Raw genomic sequence first — 22452 nt, 5'->3', positions numbered from 1 at the left:
TTTAAGGCTAACAACTAAATAATGAAGGTGTCTTACAAATTCAGCCTGTAGAAATTCAATTTAAAGACATGGCCCAGGTGAAACAAATTATTTCTTGTCAATTGGTTTGCAGCGCTTGCCTCCAGGGGCAAAACCCAGAACAGCAACAGGCTGCGATTGCTCTCCGGCAAGGGAAAGGTGGGGAGAGGCTGAGACCTACTTTGAGACTCAGGGTCTCGGGGAATTAGCTACCAGAAACTTCTACGCTTAAAATCTGTACCGTTTTTTTTTAATTTTAACATCATCTTAATAAAATTATTAAATCTGTTAAAGTGCTTGTGGATCTGAAGTAGGGATAGACTCTGTTCTTTTGCTGAATGTTTCTTACAGACTGCAGAGAGGACAAAGAGCAATCACGGTTACTAGATCCAGTGGTTCCCATTTTGCACATGTTGGTAAAGGAGAAAACTACAGGGGCGTGTTTAGCCGAACAGCCCACTTCCCGCTAGCCTGATGCGCGCTTACTGTCTGTGTGCTTCCTCCTGCCCCCCACTGAAAGTTCCTTGTGAGCTTTGATCTACTGCACTTCGAAATGGGAGCAGATCAAAGGGCCAAGGGAACTTCTAATGCAGGGACACTGGCAGTCAGTGGGTGGCAGGCTAGTCCAAGGCAGATTTACACCCCCGCCTGCCACGCAGGAAGTGCTCATCTAGACAAGGCCTAAGCAAGAGAGTGAAAGTGAGCTTCCAGAGTTTCAGCTGGAGCTGCCCCAGCACAGTGCTGTATATTTAAGTGAGGAACAGCAGGATGGGCTAAGACTTTTCTGGTTAGGAATCGAGAGTGGCACTTGATCCACTAAATACATTGGCTGTCCTGCACTGGTCCAGCACAAGACTGACACTGGGGGAATGTGGCCCATTATGCAGCCAGCTCGCCATTTACCAGCTGCAAAGAGGAAAGAGGCTTCACAGGCCATTGAGGAAAAGTATCAGGAAGGCTTAATGCAATGCTCCTCACTGATGGTACGTTCGGTACGAGTGCTCCCGGTGGGGGTGCGCACCGCCAACACAAGGAGCGAAGTACAGACATGCAGCAGTGACGTAGTTACACGGCGGCTGGGTGCTGATGGAAATTAGTCCGGTTTAATTTTGTAGAGTGGATATGCCCTGAAAGACTCTTTCTGGATGGTTACAATGTAACGCTACTTTATTTCTTAAAATCCAGACCCTTACCACACAGGGACCCAACACACAGAGAGACAATGAGGGCCGCACAGCTTGTGCAGTTATTCAGCTGCTGGTGATGGCAGAGGAACATGAATGAGTTCGGTGGAGCGGTGGGCCCGAGCGGGGCTCCCCATACCGCACCGACCTCCTAGTTTTCAGGACAAAGAGTCCAGGGCAGGAGGGTTCGGATGGTTTCGGTTTGTATCTGTGAATAATCCGACGAAGCGAGCTGTAGCTCACGAAAGCTGATGCTCAAATAAATTGGTTCGTCTCTAAGGGGCCACAAGTCCTCCTGTTCTGTTTGCGGATACAGACTCACGCGGCTGCTGATCTGAAACCAACCGTGACTGTAACTTTGGGGGTTTGTTCTTTAGATTTTGTTTCAATGAGGGTGAACAGACAGAGACGGCGGCTCCCTAAAGGCAGCGATGCCCAGCTCACCCCACCTTGTTCCCGGCCGGCTCTTTCCAGGCAGCCTGCTTCTGGGCCCAGACGCATGTTTCCCAACAGAGGTGCCTCGGCTGCAAGCCAGACCAGGAGAACCCCTGACATTTAAATGGATAGCTCTGCAACTTGAGCGCTGGTTCCAATACACCACCTCTCCCCTGCAAATCCCTTCGTTAACGAACAGTAAAATCCTCATTCTAGCCTTAGGGGCGGTCTGTGACTTCACGGTGGCGGTGCTGCCTGCCAGGGAGAGAAAGTGACACCGGATCTTTGTCCTGTTCCCTGCTGACACCGTTGGGTCCCTCCGGGGCAGGCTCTCTCCCTCGCTTGGCCGGGAGTCTCCAGTATCCCGTGCCCTCCCTTGCTCTCGCCTCCGCCCGGCCCTTCGCAGACTGGGGGGCCCGAGAAGACAGGAGCGCGGTGCCCACTTCCCCGCAGCCCCGGGCCTGGGGGCAGGGGCAGGGGATCCCTCACCCGCCAAGGGGCAGCGTGTGTGTTTACACGCCCATCACTGCTGCAGGGCAGGCCTGAGAGAAGGCGGCTGAGAGCCACACGCAGGACCCCGGGCGGCTGGGAAGGCGACAGCTGGTGCCCAGCTCCCCGGGAAGCCGCCTGGCGCCGCGTGCGAGCGCCCCGGGGGCTCGGGCTGCGGCGGGAGGGCCCCGGGCGCCCGCGGGGAGCCGGGGCAAGCGCCGGGAGCTGGCGCCAGACCCGTGCCAATGAGAACCCGGCCCCCCGGCGACAGGAAGGCGGCGAGCCCTTGAACCCGCTCCCACGGGGCTGGGGCGTGACACGGAGCTGCCCGTACCCTTCCCGAAGGCGGCTCCGAGTCCAGCCTCCCAAGCGGTGCGGGGCCCCCCGAGGCGGCCGGGGGGCGGGCCGGGCCGGCCCCCGGGGCGTGCCAGGTCCGCCCGGGCTCTGCCCTGCGCCGCCCGCCCTGGAGCCGGGGAAGCGGGGCTGGGGCGCCCGGCGCTGCGGGCCGTTCGCGGGCGGGCTCGAGGAGGGAGCCGCAGCCGGGCATGTCGGGGTTGGAGGCCGCGCTGCCGGCGGAGAAGGAGGAGGAGAGCGAGGAGGAGAGCGAGGTGCTGGAGGAGAGCCCCTGCGGGCGCTGGCAGAAGCGCCGGGAGCAGGTGGGGCGCGGGGCTGCGGGGCGGCCGGGGCGCATCCCGCTCCGAGCCGGGCTGGGGAGCGCGGGGCGCATCCCGCACCGAGCCGGGCTGGGGAGCGCGGGGCGGCAGCACTGGGGTTACGGGCTGGCCCGGCTGCTGCCCCCGCTGATGGAGATGGCCGGGGCGCGGCTCCTTCCCGCTGCGCCGGGCCTCCTGCTCTGCCACTCGGCCGGGGCGCTGCGCGCTCTGCCCAGGGAGACTTGGTGTTGGCTCCTTCTTGCCCTCCCCCAGTCGCATGCATTCATCTAGGCCAAAGGGGCAGGTCTGGGGCCCGGGAGTGTGGGGGGGGGGAGAATAAGCCGTCTGGTGAGGAGGGCTGGATGTGAAAACGGGAGAGCCAGGAGGATAAGATCATAAGAGCTGTTGTCCTGGGTCAGACCGTGGTCCATGTGGCCCAGTATCCTGCCTTTGACAGTGGCTGGAACCCAGAGCTTCAGGGTGAGTGAACAGAACAGAGCAATTATGGAGTGGCCCACCCCTGTTTTCCACTCCCAGCTTCTGGCAGTCAGAGATTTAGGGACACCCAGAGCATGGGGCTGCATCCCTGCCCATCCTGGCTAATGTCCATTGATGGCCCTAGCCTCCCTTAAGTTAGCCAGTTCTTTTTTGAACCAGTTATACTTTTGGCGATGACAGCATCCCCTGGGAATGAGATCCACAGGTTAGCTGTGCATTCAGCAGAAAAAATATTTCCTTTTGTTTATATTAAACCTGCTGCTTGTTAATTTCATTGAGTGACTCTTGGCTTTTGTATTTGTGAAGAAGTAAATAACTAGAGCCCTTCATGGGTCTGGAATCTGAATCTGCAACTGATCATGATCTACGAAAATGGTCTGCGGATATAAAGCGGATATTCGCGGATTTGCAGGCCTCTGTAAATAACCCTTCTCCCACATCATTCACCAGTGTGTAGACTTCTGTCATATTCCCCTGAGTTGTCTCTCCTCTAAGATGAACAGCCCTAATCTTTTTAGTCTCTCCTCATGTGGAAGCTGTTCCATGACCTTGATCATCTTTGTTGCCCTTCGCTGAACCTTTTCCAGCTCCACTATATCCTTTTTGAGATGGGGTGACCCGACCTGGACACAGTATTCAAGGTGTGGACACACCATGAGTTTATACAGTGGCATTATATTTGTTCTCATTTTTATCCCTTTTTAATAGTTCCTGATATACAGTTAGCCTTTCTGACTGCTTCTGCACACGCAGTGGAAGTTTTCAGAGAACTCTAAACTGTGACACCAAGATCGGTCTTGAGTGGTAACGGCTAATTCAGACCCCATCGTTTTATATGTATAGTTGGGATTATGTTTTCCAATGTGCATTACTTTGTATTTATCAACATTGAATTTAATGTGCCATTTTCAAGTATCAGAGCAGTAGCCATGTTAGTCGGGATCTGTAAAAGCGGCAAAGAGTCCTGTGGCACCTTCTAGACTAACAGACATATTGGAGCATAAGCTTTCGTGGGTGAATACCCACTTCATTGGATGCATATAGTGGAAATTTCCAGAGGCAGGTATAAATATGCAAGCAAGAATCAGGCTAGGGATAGCTAGTAGTGGACGTGTTATTCCTTGACTTTAGCAAAGCTTTTGACACGGTCTCCCACAGTATTCTTGGCAGTAAGTTAAAGAAGTATGGGCTGGATGAATGGACGATAAGGAGGATAGAAAGCTGGCTAGATTGTCGGGCTCAACGGGTAGTGATCAATGGCTCCATGTCTAGCTGGCAGCCGATATCAAGCGGAGTGCCCCAAGGGTCGGTCCTGGGGCTGGTTTTGCTCAATATCTTCATTAATGATCTGGAGAATGGCGTGGATTGCACCCTCAGCAAGTTTGCAGAGGACACTAAACTGGGAGGAGAGGTAGATACGCTGGAGGGTAGGGATAGGATACAGAGGGTGTGACGATGTGTCGCAGCAGGGAGGGGGGAGTGTTGACCTGGGAATGTGCCCTGGGGACGGGAGACCTGAGAGCCTGTCACCTGAGCCAGGAGGGGGAGGGGAAGGTAACACCTCTGCCCAGGAATGTGGATGGAGGCTGCAGCAGGGAACCTGCTCGGTGGGTTTAGTTTCAGTTTGGGGCTGGGTGGAGGAACACAGGGAACCCCAGGGCTGGGGTCTAAGCTCCCTGCTCCCCCAGAAGGACTTCACTGAGGGGTCCTGGGTGTACCCACAAGCTCTGTTTTGGACTGTGTTCCTGTTGTCCAATAAACCTCCTGTTTTACTGGCTGGCTGAGAGTCTCAGTGAATCCCAGGAAGAGGGGTGCAGGGCCTGGACTCCCCCACACTCCGTGACAACTGGTGGCAGCGGTGGGATCTACTGCACCCCGTGAACGGCGCTTCCTGCAGTAAGTGACTGGGGAACAGTAAAACGAAGGGGGATTGACGGGGACCAGGCGTGCTGAAGATTCAGAGAGAGACGGTTTCAGGGGGCGGTTAACCCCTGGGAGTGTGTGACCAGAGAGAAGGACTTTTGCAGTAACAGGGTCCCCCGGGGGATTGCAGCGAGCGGTCCCAGGGGCGGAGGAGTCTGCAGCTCGACCCTGGCAAAGAGGTGGTGACCTCAAGAAGGACTGGCACACTAGGGGCTTTTCCTGGAAACCGTGGACAGCTGCCCGGCCTGCGAGTGGCCAGCCGGGAGATGTACGCTAAACGCCTTAAGAGCGACCTGGTGGAGCTGTGCAGGCAGAGGGGGCTGCGCGTCGGGAGGTCCACCAAGGAACAGCTGATTGCCCAGCTGGAGGAAAGGGATCGCTTGGATGACCCGATCCCTGTCCCTGAGGGAAGCTGCCCGGCTGACGCAGCGTGGGCCCTGGGGCCTGACCAGGCTGGGAGGGGTCAGACTGCTGCCCAGGACACCCCGAGACCCTTCCTACCTATGCCTGGGGGAGGGGTTGTGGGAAGCCCAGCGAATACCGAGGGCCCCCTGACCCCAGCAGCCAGCAGGGGATCCTCCCAGCGGAGCTCCCCATCCCTGGAGCGGATGCGGCTGGAATGGGAGAGGGAGATGAAAATGAGGGAGCTGGAGGATCATGAAAAACAACGTCAACATGAGGAGAAACAACGTCAACATGAGCAGGAGGAGAAGGAGAAACAACGTCAACATGAGCAGGAGGAGAAGGAGAGGGAACGTCAGGAGAAGGAGAGGGAACGTCAGGAGAAGGAGAGGGAACGTCAACATGAGCAGCAGGAGAAGGAGAAACAAAGACAGCATGAACTGGAGCTGGCCAGGCTGAGGAGCAGTGGGGCCCCGGCTGCGGTGAGTGCGGGGGGACCCAAGACTGCAAGGAGCTTTGATAAGTGCTTCCTGGCCCAGCGGAAGGAGGGGGAGGACATCGATAGCTTCCTGACGGCCTTTGAGAATGCCTGCGAGCTGCACAGGGTTGACCCTGCAGACCGGCTCCAGTTCCTCACCCCCTTACTGGACCCCAAAGCCGTGGAGGTCTACAGCCGGATGACAGGGGCAGAGGCAGGGGACTATGAACTGTTCAAACAGGCCCTGCTCCGTGAGTTTGGGCTGACCCCCGAGATGTACCGGAGAAGGTTCCGGAGTCAGCGTAAAACGCCTGAGGTCACCTACCTACAACTGGTCAACAGGATGCAGGGATATGCCCGCAAGTGGACAGCGGGGGCCCAAACTAAAGAGGACCTGCTTGACCTGTTTGTACTGGAGCAGCTGTATGAACAGTGCCCTTCCGACCTGAGGCTGTGGCTGGTGGACAAAAAGCTCGCGAACCCCCAGCATGCAGGGCAGCTGGCCGACGAGTTTGTGAACAGTCGGTCAGGGGGTAGCCGGGAGGAGTCCCAAAAGAACAGGCCCCCCCCGATGCAGAGAGAGAGTCACCATGGGGGCCTCCCAGCGGGGAAATAGGGAGAACCCCCTCCAAAGGGGAACGCCTGGTGTCGGGCCCCTCCGACCCGTTCGAGGGGACCAACATGACCTGAGCTGCTATCACTGTGGCCAGAGAGGCCACGTACGGGCCCAGTGCCCCGGGCTCAGGGACAAACTGAGCAGACCCAACCTACCCAGGGTTAACTGGGTAGGGACTCAGCTGGACGAGGGGCAGGCGACCCAGGAAAGGGGGGCTACCAGTTTGCCACCTGCTCAGGAGGGAAGAGTACCCCCAGCCAGCTCCGCCAGAGGGCTGGATGCTCTGGACTCAGGGTGCTCGGTTTACAGGGTGGGTGCGGGGCTGTCCCTCCGGAGAGAGTGCCTTGTTCCCCTGGAGGTGGATGGGAGGAAGGTCAATGGATACTGGGATACGGGCGCGGAGGTGACGCTGGCCCGGCCCGAGGTGGTGGCCCCAGATCGGGTGGTGCCCAACACCTACCTGACCCTGACGGGGGTGGGCGGGACCCCATTTAAGGTGCCCGTGGCAAGGGTACACCTGAAATGGGGGACCAAGGAGGGCCCCAAGGATGTGGGGGTACACCACCATTTGCCCACTGAAGTTTTGATGGGGGGAGACCTAGAGGACTGGCCAAGCGACCCCCAGACCGCCCTGGTTGTGACCCGTAGCCAGAGCCGGCGAGGGGCACTGCGACCTGACCCTGGGGAGGGTACCACACTGGAGGCGCGAGACCCTACTCGGGTGGGGAGGGAGCGCCGAGGGGCACGGCTCAGAGAGGCTGCGGCCTCAGACCTGGCCACGGAGGGGGAACCGGGCCCCATCCCTTCCCCAGCCGCTGAGTTCCAGGCCGAGTTGAGGAAAGATCCCTCCTTGCAGAAGCTCAGGGACCTGGCCGACCTCAGTGAGGGACGGACCATGAGGAGAGGCTGCCAGGAGAGGTTCCTGTGGGAGAAGGGGTTCCTGTACCGAGAATGGGCTCCCCCAGGGGAAGGGGAGTCCTGTGGGATCAGGAGGCAGCTGGTGGTCCCCCAGAAGTACCGCCGCAAGCTCCTGTCCCTGGCCCATGACATCCCCCTCGCAGGGCACCAGGGAATCCGGCGCACCCGGCAGAGGTTGCTACAGAACTTTTACTGGCCCGGGGTCTTTACCACGGTCCGGCAGTATTGCCGATCCTGTGACCCCTGTCAGAGGGTGGGGAAGGCCCGGGACAAGGGGAAAGCGGCGTTGAGACCTTTGCCCATCATAGAGGAGCCTTTCCAGAAGGTGGCCATGGACATCGTGGGGCCTCTCAGCAAGACGACCCGGTCGGGGAAGAAATACATTCTGGTGGTGGTAGATTTTGCCACCCGCTACCCCGAGGCAGCGCCCTTAGCTTCCATTGAAGCAGACACCGTGGCAGATGCGCTCCTGACCATTTTCAGCCGAGTGGGGTTCCCCAGGGAAGTCTTGACAGACCAAGGCTCCAACTTCATGTCGGCCCTGCTCCGGTGCTTGTGGGAGAAATGTGGGGTCCGGCATGACTGGGCCTCAGCGTATCACCCCCAGTCCAATGGGCTGGTGGAGAGGTTTAACGGGACGCTAAAGATGATGCTGAAAACCTTTATGAACCAGCACCCGCAGGATTGGGACAAGTACTTACCTCACCTGCTGTTCGCGTACAGGGAGGTGCCCCAGGAGTCTACCGGATTTTCGCCTTTCGAACTGTTATATGGAAGGAGGGTGAGGGGCCCCCTGGACCTGATGAGAGAGGAGTGGGAGGGGAAGGCCACTCCCGATGGAGAGTCAGTGGTGGAGTATGTCCTGACCTTCCGAGAGAGACTGGCTGAACTCATGGGCCTGGCCAGGGAGAATCTGGCCAGAGCCCAGAGGAAGCAGAAGGTCTGGTATGACCGCACGGCGCGGGCCCGTGCCTACGCCACCGGGGATCAGGTGATGGTTCTCATCCCCGTGAGAAAGAACAAACTACAGGCCGCCTGGGAGGGCCCGTTCAAGGTCGTCAAGCAGCTCAATGAGGTAAACTATGTGGTGGAGCTGTCGAACCGGGCCCACCACCGCCGGGTGTACCATGTGAATATGATGAAGCCATATTATGCCAGGGGGAATGTGGTGTTAGCTGTGTGTGGTCAGTGGGAGGAGCAGGGAGATGACCCTTTAGTAGATCTATTCCCTGGGACCAGAGCTGGTTCCCCCCTGGAAACAATCCCCCTCTCGGATCAGCTCACCCCTGCCCAGCAAGCTGAGGTCAGGGGGGTGCTGCATCCGTACCGACAGCTGTTTTCCAACCAGCCTGGACGCACTAATCTGACTGTCCACCGGGTGCAGACAGGGTCGCACCCGCCGATAAGATGCTCCCCCTTCCGAGTCACAGGGAAAACTGCTCAGGACCTGGAAAGAGAGGTCCGGGACATGCTGGCTTTGGGGGTGATCCAGCCATCGGCCAGCCCTTGGGCCTCGCCGGTGGTGCTGGTCCCCAAAAAGGATGGGTCAGTCCGGTTCTGTGTGGACTATCGGAAGCTCAATGCCATCACTGTATCGGATGCCTACCCCATGCCCAGGCCGGACGAGCTCCTAGACAAGCTGGGAGGAGCTCGGTACCTTACCACCATGGACCTTACAAAGGGCTACTGGCAAGTGCCGCTGGATGCAGATGCCCGGCTGAAATCGGCCTTTATCACCCCTCTGGGGCTCTATGAGTTTCTGACCCTGCCTTTCGGCCTCAAGGGAGCGCCGGCCACCTTCCAGCGCCTGGTGGACCAGCTCCTGAGGGGGATGGAGAGTTTTGCCGTGGCGTATATTGATGACATCTGTGTCTTTAGCCAGACCTGGGAGGACCACGTGTCCCAGGTTAGACAAGTGCTGGACCGACTCCAGGGGGCTGGGCTGACTGTCAAAGCGGAGAAGTGCAAGGTGGGGATGGCTGAAGTATCTTACCTGGGCCATCGGGTGGGGAGCGGCCGCCTAAAGCCGGAACCGGCCAAGGTGGAGGTGATCAGAGACTGGCCCGCTCCCCACACCAAAAAGCAGGTCCAAGCCTTTATTGGGATGGCAGGATACTACCGACGATTTGTGCCCCACTTTAGCGCCATAGCCACCCCCATCACTGAGCTATGCAAGAAGGGGAAGCCAGACAAGGTGGTCTGGACCGAGCAGTGCCAGGAGGCTTTCCGGGCGCTGAAGAAGGCTCTGGTCAGTGGCCCAGTTCTAGCAAACCCAGACTTTGACAAGCCCTTTGTGGTGTTCACCGACGCCTCCGACACGGGACTGGGGGCGGTGTTAATGCAGGAGGATGAAAAGGGGGAGAGACGCCCCATCGTGTACCTGAGCAAGAAGTTGCTACCCCGGGAGCAACACTACGCGGCCATCGAGAAGGAGTGCCTGGCCATGGTGTGGGCCCTCAAGAAACTAGAGCCCTATCTCTTCGGGCGACACTTCACCGTGTACACCGACCACTCTCCCCTGACCTGGCTGCACCAGATGAAAGGAGCCAACGCCAAGCTCCTGAGGTGGAGCCTGCTCCTGCAGGATTACGACATGGACGTGGTCCATGTGAAGGGAAGTGCCAACCTGATAGCGGATGCGCTGTCCCGGAGAGGGGGCCCCGAACTTCCCCAGGTCACTGGTCACAGTGACCCCGCTCAGTTCAGTCTCGAAGGGGGGAGACATGTGACGATGTGTCGCAGCAGGGAGGGGGGAGTGTTGACCTGGGAATGTGCCCTGGGGACGGGAGACCTGAGAGCCTGTCACCTGAGCCAGGAGGGGGAGGGGGAGGTAACACCTCTGCCCGGGGAATGTGGACGGAGGCTGCAGCAGGGAACCTGCTCGGTGGGTTTAGTTTCAGTTTGGGGCTGGGTGGAGGAACACAGGGAACCCCAGGGCTGGGGTCTAAGCTCCCTGCTCCCCCAGAAGGACTTCACTGAGGGGTCCTGGGTGTACCCACAAGCTCTGTTTTGGACTGTGTTCCTGTTGTCCAATAAACCTCCTGTTTTACTGGCTGGCTGAGAGTCTCAGTGAATCCCAGGAAGAGGGGTGCAGGGCCTGGACTCCCCCACACTCCGTGACAGAGGGATCTGGACAAATTAGAAGATTGGGCCAAAAGAAATCTGATGAGGTTCAACAAGGACAAGTGCAGAGTCCTGCACTTAGGACAGAAGAATCCCATGCACCGCTACAGACTAGGGACAGAGTGGCTAGGCAGCAGTTCTGCAGAAAAGGACCTTGGGGTTACACTGGACAAGAAGCTGGATAGGAGTCAACAGTGTGCCCTTGTTGCCAAGAAGGATAATGGCATTTTGGGCTGTATAAGTCGGGGCATTGCCAGCAGATCGAGGAACGTGATCGTTCCCCTCTATTCGACATTGGTGAGGCCTCATCTGGAGTACTGTGTCCAGTTTTGTGCCCCACACTACAAGAAGGATGTGGAAAAATTGGAAAGAGTCCAGCGGAGGGCAACAAAAATCATTAGGGGACTGGAACACATGACTTATGAGGAGAGGCTGAGGGAACTGGGATTGTTTAGTCTGCGGAAGAGGGATTTAATAGCTGCTTTCAGCTACCTGAAAGGGGGTTCCAAAGATTATGGATCTAGACTGTTCTCAGTGGTGGCAGATGACAGAATGAGGAGTAATGGTCTCAAGTTGCAGTGGGGGAGGTTTAGGTTGGATATTAAGAAAAACTTTTTCACTAGGAGGGTGGTGAAGCACTGGAGTGGGTTACCTAGGGAGGTGGTGGAATCTCCTTCCTTTGAGGTTTTTAAGTTCAGGCCTGACAAAGCCATGGCTGGGATGATTTAGTTGGGGATTGGTCCTGCTTTGAGCAGGCGGTTGGACTAGATGACCTCCTGAGGTCCCTTCCAACCCTGAGATTCTATGATTCTATGAATATGATGGAAAGCACTGGTTCCAGTACAGATTCTTGGGGGACCCAGCTGTTCCCCTCTCTCCATTGTGAAAACTGATCATTTATTCCTACCCATTGTTTCCTATCTTTCAACCAGTTCCTGATCCATGAAAGGACCTTCCCTCTTATCCCATGACAGCTTACTTTGCTTAAGAGCCTTTGGTGAGGGACCTTGTCAAAGACTTTCTGAAAATCCAAGTAGACTGTATCAGCTGAATCCCTCTTATTCACATGCTTGTTGACTCCTTCAAAGAATTCTAGAAGATTGGTGAGGCATGATTTCCCTTTCCAAAAGCCATGTCGACCTTTCCCCTATAAATCATGTTTATCTATGTGTCTGATAATTTATAGAATCATAGAATCATAGAATATCAGAGTTGGAAGGGACCTCAGGAGGTCATCTAGTCCAACCCCCTGTTCAAAGCAGGACCAAGCCCCAATTAAATCATCCCAGCCAGGGCTTTGTCAAGCCTGACCTTAAAAACTTCTAAGGAAGGAGATTCTACCACCTCCCTAGGTAACGCATTCCAGTGTTTCACCACCCTCCTAGTGAAAAAGTTTTTCCGAATATCCAACCTAAACCTCCCCCACTGCAACTTGAGACCATTACTCCTTGTCCTGTCCTCTTCTACCACTGAGAATAGTCTAGAACCATCCTCTTTGGAACCACCTCTCAGGTAGTTGACAGCAGCTATCAAATCCCCCCTCACTCTTCTCTTTTGTAGACGAAATAACCTCAGTTCCCTCAGCCTCTCCTCATAAGTCATGTGTTCCAATCCCCTAATCATTTTTAAAAAAAAAAAAAGAAAGAAAAGGAGTACTTGTGGCACCTTAGAGACTAACCAGTTTATTTAAATAAACTGGTTAGTCTCTAAGGTGCCACAAGTACTCCTTTTCTCTTTTCTTTTTACGAATACAGACTAACACGGCTGTTACTCTGAAACTAATCATTTTTGTTGCCCTTCGCTGGACTCTCTCCAATTTATCCACATCCTTCTTGTAGTGCGGGGCCCAAAACTGGACACAGTACTCCAGATGAGGCCTCACCAATGTTCTGTTCTTTATTATAGTTTCTACCAATTTGCCCAGAATTGACATTAGGCTTACTAGCCTGTAATTGCCAGGATCGCGTCTGGAGCCCTTTTGAAAAATTGGTGTCACAGTAGCTACCTTCCAGTCACTGGTACGGAGGCTGTTTCCAGTGATAGGTAACACACCACAGTTAGTAGTTCTGCAATTTCATATCTGAGTTCCTTTGGAACTCTTGGGGGAATCCCATCTGGTCCTGGTCACTTATTACTGTTTAGTTTATCAAGTTGTTTCAAAACCTCTTCTAGTGAGACAGCAATTTGGGACAGTACTTCAGATCTGTCACCGAAAAAGAATGGCTCAGATGTGGGTATCAATGCAAAGAGTTCGTGTAGCTGCCCTACAATGGCCTTATCCTCCTTGAGTGCTCCCTTGCCACCTTTCTCGTCAGGGGCCCACTGCCTCTCTGTCAGGCTTCCTGCTTCTGATGGACTTAACAATAGTAAAAAAAATTGTATTTATCTTTAGCAAGTTGCTTTTCAAATTCTTTTTTAGCCTGCCTTATACTTTTACATTTTACTTACCAGAGATTCTGCTCCTTTCTATTTTCGTCATTAGGATTTGACTTCCAAATTTTAAGGGATGCCTGTTTGCCTCTAACAGCCTCCATTACTCCGCCGTTTAGCCGTGGTGGCATTTTTTGGTCCTCTTTTTTTGATTTGGGATGTACGTTTAGTCTGAGCCTCTATGAGGTGTTTTTAAGCGGTCTCCAGGCAGTTTGCAGGCATTGTACCTTTGACTGCTCTTGTTAATTACTGTCTAACTAGCATCCTTGTTCTTGAGTTAATTCCTCTTTTTAAAGTTAAATGTTACTGTGGTGAGTTTTTTTGGTATCCCCCCACCAAAAAAGATGCCAGATTTAATTAATTATGGTCACTATTACTGAGGAGTTCAGCTGTAGTTATCTCTTGGCTCAGATCCTGTGCTTCATTTAGGATTAAACCAAGAATTGCCTCTTTTCTTGTGGGCTCCAGGACTTGCTGCTCCAAGAAGCAGCCATGAATGGTGTCTAGAAATTGTATGTCTGCCTCGTGCTCTGAGGTGCCATGTACCCAGTCAATAGGAGGATAGTTGAAATCCCCCATTGTTATTGCATTGGCTGGTTTAGTAGTCACAGAATCATGGAACCATAGGGTCAGAAGGGACTACCAGGGTCATCTGTTCTAACCCCCATCAAGATGCAGGATTAGTCTCTGGAATCTCCCTTATATTTCACAATCACTGTCATGATCCTGGGCAGGTAGTCAGTAGCATATTCCCACTGCTGTACTCTTATTATTCAAGCATGGACTTTCTGTCCATAGAAATTCTGTGGTACAGGATGGGAATATAAGAACGGCCATAGTGGGTCAGACAAATGGTCCATCTAGCTCAGTATCCTGTCTGCCGACAGTGGCCAATGCCAGGTGCCCTAGAGGGAGTGAACAGAACAGGGCAATTATCAAGCGAGCCAACCCCTCTATCATATCCCCCTATTAGTTGTCTCTTTTAATTTCTCCTCATATGGAAGCACTGGAATGGGTTTCCTACGGAGGTGGTGGAATCGCCATCCTTAGAGGATTTTAAGGCCCTGCTTGACAAAGCCCTGGCTGGGATGATTTAGTGGGGGATTGGTCCTGCTTTGAGCAGGGGGTTGGACTAGATGACCTCCTGAGGTCCCTTCCAACCCTGATATTCTATGAAGCTGTTCCATACCCTAATCATTGTTGTTGCCATTATTTGTACCTTTTCCAATTCTAATTTTTTTTTTTTTGAGATGTGGCAACCAGAACAGCACACAGTATTCAAGGTGTGGGCGTACCATGGATTGATATAGTGGCATTACGATATTTTCTGTCTTATTATCCATTCCTTTCCTAATGGTTCCTAACATTCTCTTAGCTTTTTTTTTTTTTGACTGCCATGGCACACTGAGTAGGTGTTTTCAGAGAACTCCCCACAAGGGAGCGTCTGCTTTCATGGCCCCTTACATAAGGGTTCAGTGTAGTGAAGGAGGCGTGTTTGTGCAGAGGCAAATGGCACTGGAGCCAGGGACAAGGGAAGCGTTCCCTAACAGGGGTGGGGGAAGGGGGCTTGTGTAAAGCCTGTTGTTTGCCTCAGGAGTTGGATGAAAGGGGGCATAAGGGGTTAATAGAGGGGCCTGAACCCTCTCAGCACCAACACCAAAGGAGTGCGTGTGGGCAGGTGTGCCCAGCGGCTGACTCCAACATCGTGCCTGCAAACGGAACGCAAAGTGCAGCTCCCCCCGAAAGAGGTGCCCCCTCCCTTACGCAGGCCCGTAAGCCAGTGCTCACCCCAAAGCGAGGTAGCTGTTCTGCGGGTTCCGTGAGATGCCCTAATAGCACCTGGGGTTTCCTTGACCCTGGCCACCCTCTGATCTCCTCGCCTGGCTTCCAGAGTCCCCTCCCTCAGTACCTGCGGCTGGCCCTGTGATCTCTCCTGTCCAGCCCAGCTGGCTCCAGCTCCGATAAGGGGGCTGCAGGGAGCGTTTGCCTTGTGCTCTGCGTAGTCACACCGCAGGACCTTGGCTGGCGTTACCAGTCCCTGAGAGGGGTGTTCATCCCGAGGCCGGGCAGACGTGGGCAGTTTATCTCAGACTTTGCTGCTTTTGCTAGTGTGGGTGCTGCTCTCCGAGGGGGGCGGTGGAGCAGGAGTACGCTCTAGCCAGCGTGGCCTTTTAATCAGTGCGTTGGCAAAGGCTGTTTCGGGCAGGTCTGTGTACTGGGGCAGGCAGACTGAGCCTGCTGCTGTCCATCTGTCTGTTAACGCAGCAGACTCTGCCAGGGTGTGAAACACGGGGTTTGGTACCAAAGCGAGGACAGAATGAATCCAGGTTCATTCCCAGCTTCCCAGGGCATGGTCCTAGGGGTGCTGTTCCCTGGGCACTGGGCCTACCTCACCCTGGGCACCATAGGAGCCTGCCCTCCCCAGCTGGGCACTGTTGCAAGGACTTTGACCCTCCCCTAGGCACCGTCCTGGAGCCCTGCCCCTCTCCCAGGCACTGAGCCCTGCCCTGGTTCCTCCCCAGTTTCTCTGCTGGCTTTACCTCCCTGCTGTGTGCTGTTCAGACTGCCCCTGACCCCGGGGCTGGCTGGTAGCTCCTGTGGGAGCCACAGGTGCCCACATAAACCACACCTGGGATTAAAACTATGATTTTCCCTCAGACGAAAACACCTCGCATTCCAGCAAAGCAGGAAAGCGCCCACCATCCTGGGTCTGGCCAGCCCCAGGCTCCCTGCACGGCCCCTCTCAAAGGAGAGGATAAGGACCTGCCTGGTCTATCTCCTCAGCCCCGGGGTCAGGGCAGAAACACAGGTGCCAAGTTTTCAAACTGCTGGGGGGTGCTCGACCCCTGGCTCTGCCCCAAGGCCCCACCCCGCCTCTTCCTGCCCCCTCCCCCAAGGGCACCATGTCCTCCCTTCTCCCTCCTCCCCCCCCAGCTTCCTGCATGCCGTGAAACAGCTGATCGCGGCGGGTGGGCAGCACGGGGAGGGACGGGGAGGCACTGATCCGCAGGGCCCGCTGGCGGGTGGGAGGTGCTGGGGGGAGCTGATGAGGGGGGATAGCTCAGTAGTTTGAGCATTGGCCTGCTAAACCCAGGGTTGCGAGTTCAATCCTTGAGGGGGCCATATAGGGATCTGGGCCAAAAACTGGGGCTTGGTCCTGCTTGAGCAGGGGGCAGGACTAGATGCCTCCTGAGGTCCCTGCCCACCCTGGTCGTCTCTAGCTCTGTGACTGCCAGTGGGTGCTCCAGACCCACCATTTTTTCCCCATAGGTGCTTCAGCCCCAGAGCACCCATGGAGATGGCGCCTATGGGCAGAAGCATTCCCGGCAGTGTATCCTTCAGGCTCTGGCAGGGCTCCCCGCAGTCGTCCTACCCCTGTGTGTCAGCCTCACTAATCCCCCAGGTCCCCTCTGGTTTGCCAAATACCATTAGCGCTTAACCTCTTGGGCCAACCTTTGTTGCTGTCCTTCCCAGAGCCACGTCAGGAGGTCCTCACCTCTGGTGCCTGGTGCCCAGGCCTGCGTCCTGTATCCTAGGTGCTGTCGCCAGCATGGGTTTCAGCACAGGCTCCCCAGCTGTAGCGTGCCGGGGAAGCTCTCAGCCACCCCAACTCCTTTCGGCAGAGTTCTGAGCTGGGGGGAAGCCAAGAGTCCTGCAGGGCAGCAGCAGGAAAAGGGGAGATGGGACCCTGTGGAAGAAGGGGCCTGTGACACTGGGGCGTGATCGGGATGTTTGGAGCCTGGCTGACACAACCAGGGAAAGTTAGAGTGTGAGGGACATGCTCAAAGGGGTTCCATGCCACACAAGACGTGGTCGGCTCTAGGCAGCCAAAGTCCAGGGACATCCCAAGGTGGGATCATCCTTCCCCACCAGGGGATTTGGTAGGGTGGTTAGACAGCAACTGTGAAAAAACGGGACAGGGGATGGGGGGTAATAGGCCCCTATACAAGAAAAAGTCCCAAAAAACAGGACTGTCCCTTTAAAAATGGGACATCTGGTCACCCTCGGATTTGGCCCTTGGCAGGCTCCTCGCTTGGGCCTGGCTCTGTGTGGGAGCTGGGATTCTGACGGTGCTTTGCTGGGCCCAGACCCTGTTTAACCACATCTCCCAACACCCATCCCAGAGCTGTCTCCACAATGCCAGATCCCTCGCAGTGCCCCCAGAGCCACCCCAGTTGCCTCAGCTGGGGGCTCCCTGGCCAGTCCTTGTCCCAAAGCCAGGGGCTGCTGTGCTGTACTACACTGCTGTCTGCATGGGGAACATTTCCCCTCACACCACCTCCACTTCACGGGTCCCTACCAGCAGGCGAAAGGGAGGAGAGCAGGCAAATCCATGCCCCCTGTGTTTCAGCAGTAAGGGAGAGAGTGAGGCGCAGTCCCCTTCTCCCAGCAGCCACCAGGCAATAGAGAGGTCTCCTGCGGCAGCTGGGGGCACAGGGAGAAAGGAAATAAAGAGGGAATGTCCCAGCCCTCCCACTCTGCACCAAAGGGAAGGATGGAGGTGAGCAGTGGGGTTATGACTGGGAGCTGCCCCAGCCCCACTGGAAGATGGCTCCTCTTTCCCATCAGCCTCTGGATGTTACTTTCCCATCTGGAAATTGAGGGGTTTGGGGGCTCCCCAAAACTGGATAGTGAGGGACTCTGCCCCCCCTGCTCCGGACTGAAAGCCTGGAGCTGAGCTTTAGGGTGGGGGGTGTTTCCTCAGAGCCGGACAGATACGCACCCCTCCCTGCCCCAAGAGGGAAGGCCTTCGGGGGTACGTCTGCACCGCAGTTAGACACCCACGGCTGGCCCGTGCCCGCTAGCTCAGGCGAAGGGGCTGCTTCATTGCAGTGTAGCTGTTCAGACTCGGGCTGGAGGCCAGGCTCGAAGACCCTTTGAGGGGGAGTGTTCCAGGCTCGGGCTGCAGCCCAAACCCGCTACACCGCAGTTCAACTGAGCCTGAACCCCGGGAGCCAGAGGCAACGGGGGTCTAACTGCAGCGTAGGCCCACCCTGCTCCCTCTCTCGGACTCTCCTGCTCTCCAGCGTCTCCGTCCCACTGGGGTTCGGGTGCTTGGGATGCGTTGCCGAAGGTTGAATCCCATCCTGTTATTTCCTGGCCTTGGCTCTAACCCTGCTATTTCGGTGGCCTCACTGGATTCGCTGCTCCTCCCAGTTCTGTACTGCCTGTGTGTGAATGTCACCAACAGGCTGTTTACCCCTCTTCTTCCTGATCATTAGTGGAGAGGTTAAATCACAACAGAGCTAACTCCGATCCCTGCTGGTCCCCATTAGACACCTCCCCTCAGCTCAATACCATGCTGGATTTTTGCCTACAGACAGCCCCCAACCTGAAGCAAATACTCACCAGCAACCACACAACAGAACCACTAACCCAGGAACCTATCCTTGCAACAAAGCCCGTTGCCAACTGTGTCCACATATCTATTCAGGGGCCACCATCATAGGGCCTAATCACATCAGCCACACTATCAGAGGCTCGTTCACCTGCACATCTACCAATGTGATCTATGCCATCATGTGCCAGCAATGCCCCTCTGCCATGTACATTGGTCAAACTGGACAGTCTCTATGTAAAAGAATAAATGGACCCAAATCAGACGTCAAGAATTATAACATTCAAAAACCAGTCGGAGAACACTTCAATCTCTCTGGTCACTCGATTTCTGATCTAAAAGTGACTATTCTTCAACAAAAAAACTTCGAAAACAGACTCCAATTAGAGACTGCTGAATTGGAACTAATTTGCAAATTGGATACAATTAACTTAGGCTTGAATAGAGACTGGGAGTGGTTGAGTCATTATACAAAGTAAAACTATTTCCCCTTGTTTATTCCTCCCCCCCCCCCCCCACTGTTCCTCAGATGTTCTTGTTAACTCCTCGAAATGTGCTGGAAACGGCCCACCTTGATTATCACTTCAAAAGGTTTTCTCTCCCCCCACCCCACTCTCCTGCTGGTAATAGCTCATCTTAAGTGATAACTCTCCTTACAGTGTGTATGATAAACACCCATTTTTTCATGGTCTGTGTGTATATAAATCTCCTCACTCTATTTTCCACTTTATGCATGCGATGAAGTGAGCTGTAGCTCACGAAAACTTATGCTCAAATAAATTGGTTAGTCTCTAAGGTGCTACAAGTCCTCCTTTTCTTTATGCTGGTTTTTATTACCCTTTATTTGGGACCTTGCACTTGCATGACCGTGCTGTATCCAAGCCAATCTGAATTATTGCTGAGAATGTTTTCATGAGATGCAGGATCAAATGCTTCACTGAAATCAAAATATTTTCCTTCTTGTGTTGTCTCTTCGTCTGCTGACTGTGTAATGTGACCACACAGAGCGGGCCAGCCTGGCTAATATTGCTGCTTGTTTCTGCTTTCTCAACGGCCATTACAGATTTGGTCTGTTGCTTTGCTAGGGGGTGGAGGTAGCCGTACCGTGCGGTAATTACCAAGATCAATCTCAATCTTTTTAAACACTCCCTAGCTAGCCTGTGGAACTCTATGCCTCAAGGTATAATTGTGACCCAGAGCTGGGCAGGATTCAGAAAAGGATTATTCCATAATTGCCCACTTCAGGGTTTTTTTCATCTTCCTTTGAAGCAGCTGGAACTGTTGGTTGCCGGGGCACGCGCCGGTTGGGAATTACCTCAGCATACGACCTAGTGTGGCAGTCCCTGTATGCTTTCCTTTTTGGAAAATGGGTGCCTCATTTGCTCATTTACACATTGGTAATGTGTAGTGTTGACGGGACTTTACCATGCTGCATGCCTAGGCTGATGAGGCCTCAGAAGTGTCTCCTGAAACAGTTTGAGGTCAAGGTCCCGTATGTCATAGCAACAGGCTGCTCAGGGAGGCACCTGGAGGGATTAATTCCATCCTCTCCTGATTGATGGATTAGCTTTCTCCCTTGGGCTCCAGCGTGGAATGTCTGTGAAACCCTCTTTTCCTCCATGCTACTCCGGAGGGCATGCTGGGCCCTCTAGAGTCCCTCTCCTGGAGGCTGTTTCTAGGATTTGGCAGTGGCTGCCCTATCTCTGGGCTGTGCAGCCTCACAGAGAGGCAGCTAGGTCCTGGGGTTATTGCAGAGCCATTGATAGAAGCTAAGCCCACTGCAGGGGGTGGAGCAAGTCCTGGCAGCACTGCCAGAGGGGGAGGCAGGAGACAGCTGTCGAGGAGCACCACGTCCATGGGCTGAGACAGGAGCTGGGGGTTATCGCAGGGACCAGGCTGCTTCTGGGCTCATGTGACAGTACAGAGAACTGCCTCTTATCTCGGCTAAGATTGGGGTGGAGTTGCTCTGTAGGCTTATGTGACGAAGTGGGACTGTTCTTAATGTTTCCTCTGAATAGTGTGGGGGTGCCTCAGTTTCCCCTATGAAGTTCTTAAGTATCTAGGTGATGCGGTAAGGGTGTATGATCATTGCAGAGCCCTAGAGGGCATGTGTGTGCAGGAGTCTGGACACAGAGAATGGCCGACACCCTGTTTCCTGGCACCTGATGCCCTGGGCCCATCCCCCCTGCAAGGTGAGAGCTAAAGGGTTGGAGAACAAAGGAATCCGGTGACCTCCTGGCCCGGGAAAGGAACAAAGCCCAGAGGAGGAGGGGCTGGAGGGAGTTTCAGTTTGGGGCTGGCTGGGACATGGAGTGAAGGGCAGACATGGTTGTCTGGCTCACTGCCCCCCAAAATGGACCCAGCTGAGGGGTCCTGTTCTCTGCACCTGCAAGCTCTGTGTTAGACCATGTTCCTGTCGTCTAATAAACCTCTGTTTTACTGGCTCACTGAGAGTCACGTCTGACTGCAAAGTTGGGGTGCAGGACCCTCTGGCTTCCCCAGGAGCCCCGCCTGGGCGGACTCGCTGTGGGAAGCACACGGAGGGGCAGAGGAGGCTGAATGCTCCGAGGTCAGATCCAGGAAGGTGGAAGCAGTGTGAGCTGTGTGTCCTGAAGACAGGCTGCTCACGGAAAGGCGACTGCCCCAGAGTCCTGACTGGCTTCATGGAGAGCAGTTCCAGAGCATCGCCCAGGGACTCCGTGACAGCTTATCACAGCCACCATGCTCTCAGGCTTGCCTGGGGGCTTTCCAGCACTCCCCCTCTCCCAGCTCAGCACCTGCTTTGGGGCCACAGTGGGTCTTTGGCCCCCTTCTCCAGCCCTGCTCCTGCCTGCCCTGCCTGGGGACACACAGGTTCAGGGTCAAACTCTCCCAAACTTCTGATCTACCTTCTCACTCCTCATTCACACTTCCTCGCTTTCCCTCAAAGCTGTTCAAGGTATCTCCAGGGCCTGTTAATACCCTGTACTCCTGTTGTCTCCCCCAACATCTTCCAGAGGCTGACCCTGCAGGAGCCAGGTTACTGACGGACCCTTTCCCCCACGGTCATGTGCCTTCGGGTCTTGCCTTTCCCAGACTGTAATGCTTTTATGCTGATGTTATGCCGGGCTCCTTTCTTGGTGTACTGAAAATGGTGTTAAAATTGTAGGCCGTCACTTTAAATTTTAGTGGCTTTTCCTGGTCCTGCTTGCAGGCTAGGGGGCTCAGATCAGAGGTGGTGAAGAAGGCTTTGGGATCATTCCCTGGCCCCATCTTCGTCAGTGTCACTAGCACAGATAGGAGTGTGGGTCCCTGGCTTATGGTCCTGGCCTCTAGGTCTCTGGTTGCCTGGATGGCTCACAGGTGCACTCAGCTGAAGCTGCTGCAGAATAGCCCAGGGTTGCAACAGTGAGAGCCACAGGGGTTCGGCTGGGAGCACTACGGGGAATGGGCAGGATGCCCTGTCTAGGGAAAGGCAGCAGGGGTGCTCTACAACATCAGCACCTCCCCTGACTCATTCGGGGTGCCATGTTCATTCATACATTTGAACCTGGGATGAATAAACACAGAGCAAGCGACTCCAAGAAAATGGGGACGATGCTGGGAAGTAACAAAGGGAGATGGATGGAGGTGGTGAGGAGCTGTTCAACAGGAGCCATGTGGACTCGTACCAGGCAGCTCCCGCTCCCAGTATCGCCCTCCCCTCCCGCACCCCCCCCCCCCACACACCGTCCCGGCCAGCATAGCTTGAGCAGCTTTGGGGATCCTAACAGAGGCTGTTTGCAACCAGGGCTCACAAAGTAAATATGGGCCTGGCTCTGCCTGCATCCTAACAGGCAGCCCTCCCTCAGCAACAGGGCCCGTCACACCGGGGCTGGCTCTGCCCTCATCCCCGCCAGCTGCCCTCCCTCAGCAACAGGGCCCGTCACACCGGGGCTGGCTCTGCCCTCTTCCCCGCCAGCCGCCCT

General features: G+C 55.1%; 1 protein-coding gene across 2 annotated transcripts in view; it reads left to right on the top strand.

The window, feature by feature from the left end:
• Nucleotides 1-2606: 2606 nt before the first annotated feature.
• NRBP2 (nuclear receptor binding protein 2) overlaps nt 2607-22452 on the top strand; it is a 67727-nt gene continuing 47881 nt past the window's right edge. The window contains exon 1 of one of the 2 annotated variants that reach the window (XM_074943625.1): nt 2607-2782. In XM_074943625.1, coding sequence (XP_074799726.1) covers nt 2672-2782 — 111 coding nt within the window. In that variant the 5' untranslated portion in view covers nt 2607-2671. Of the gene's footprint in view, nt 2783-8094; nt 8690-22452 lie in introns of those variants that run through there. The other variant, XM_074943624.1, reaches the window with a different exon arrangement.

The sequence above is a fragment of the Natator depressus genome, chromosome 2 (assembly GCF_965152275.1).
Source record: "Natator depressus isolate rNatDep1 chromosome 2, rNatDep2.hap1, whole genome shotgun sequence".
Lineage (NCBI taxonomy): Eukaryota > Metazoa > Chordata > Testudines > Cheloniidae > Natator > Natator depressus.
This window is presented reverse-complemented; position numbering and strand designations above follow the sequence as displayed.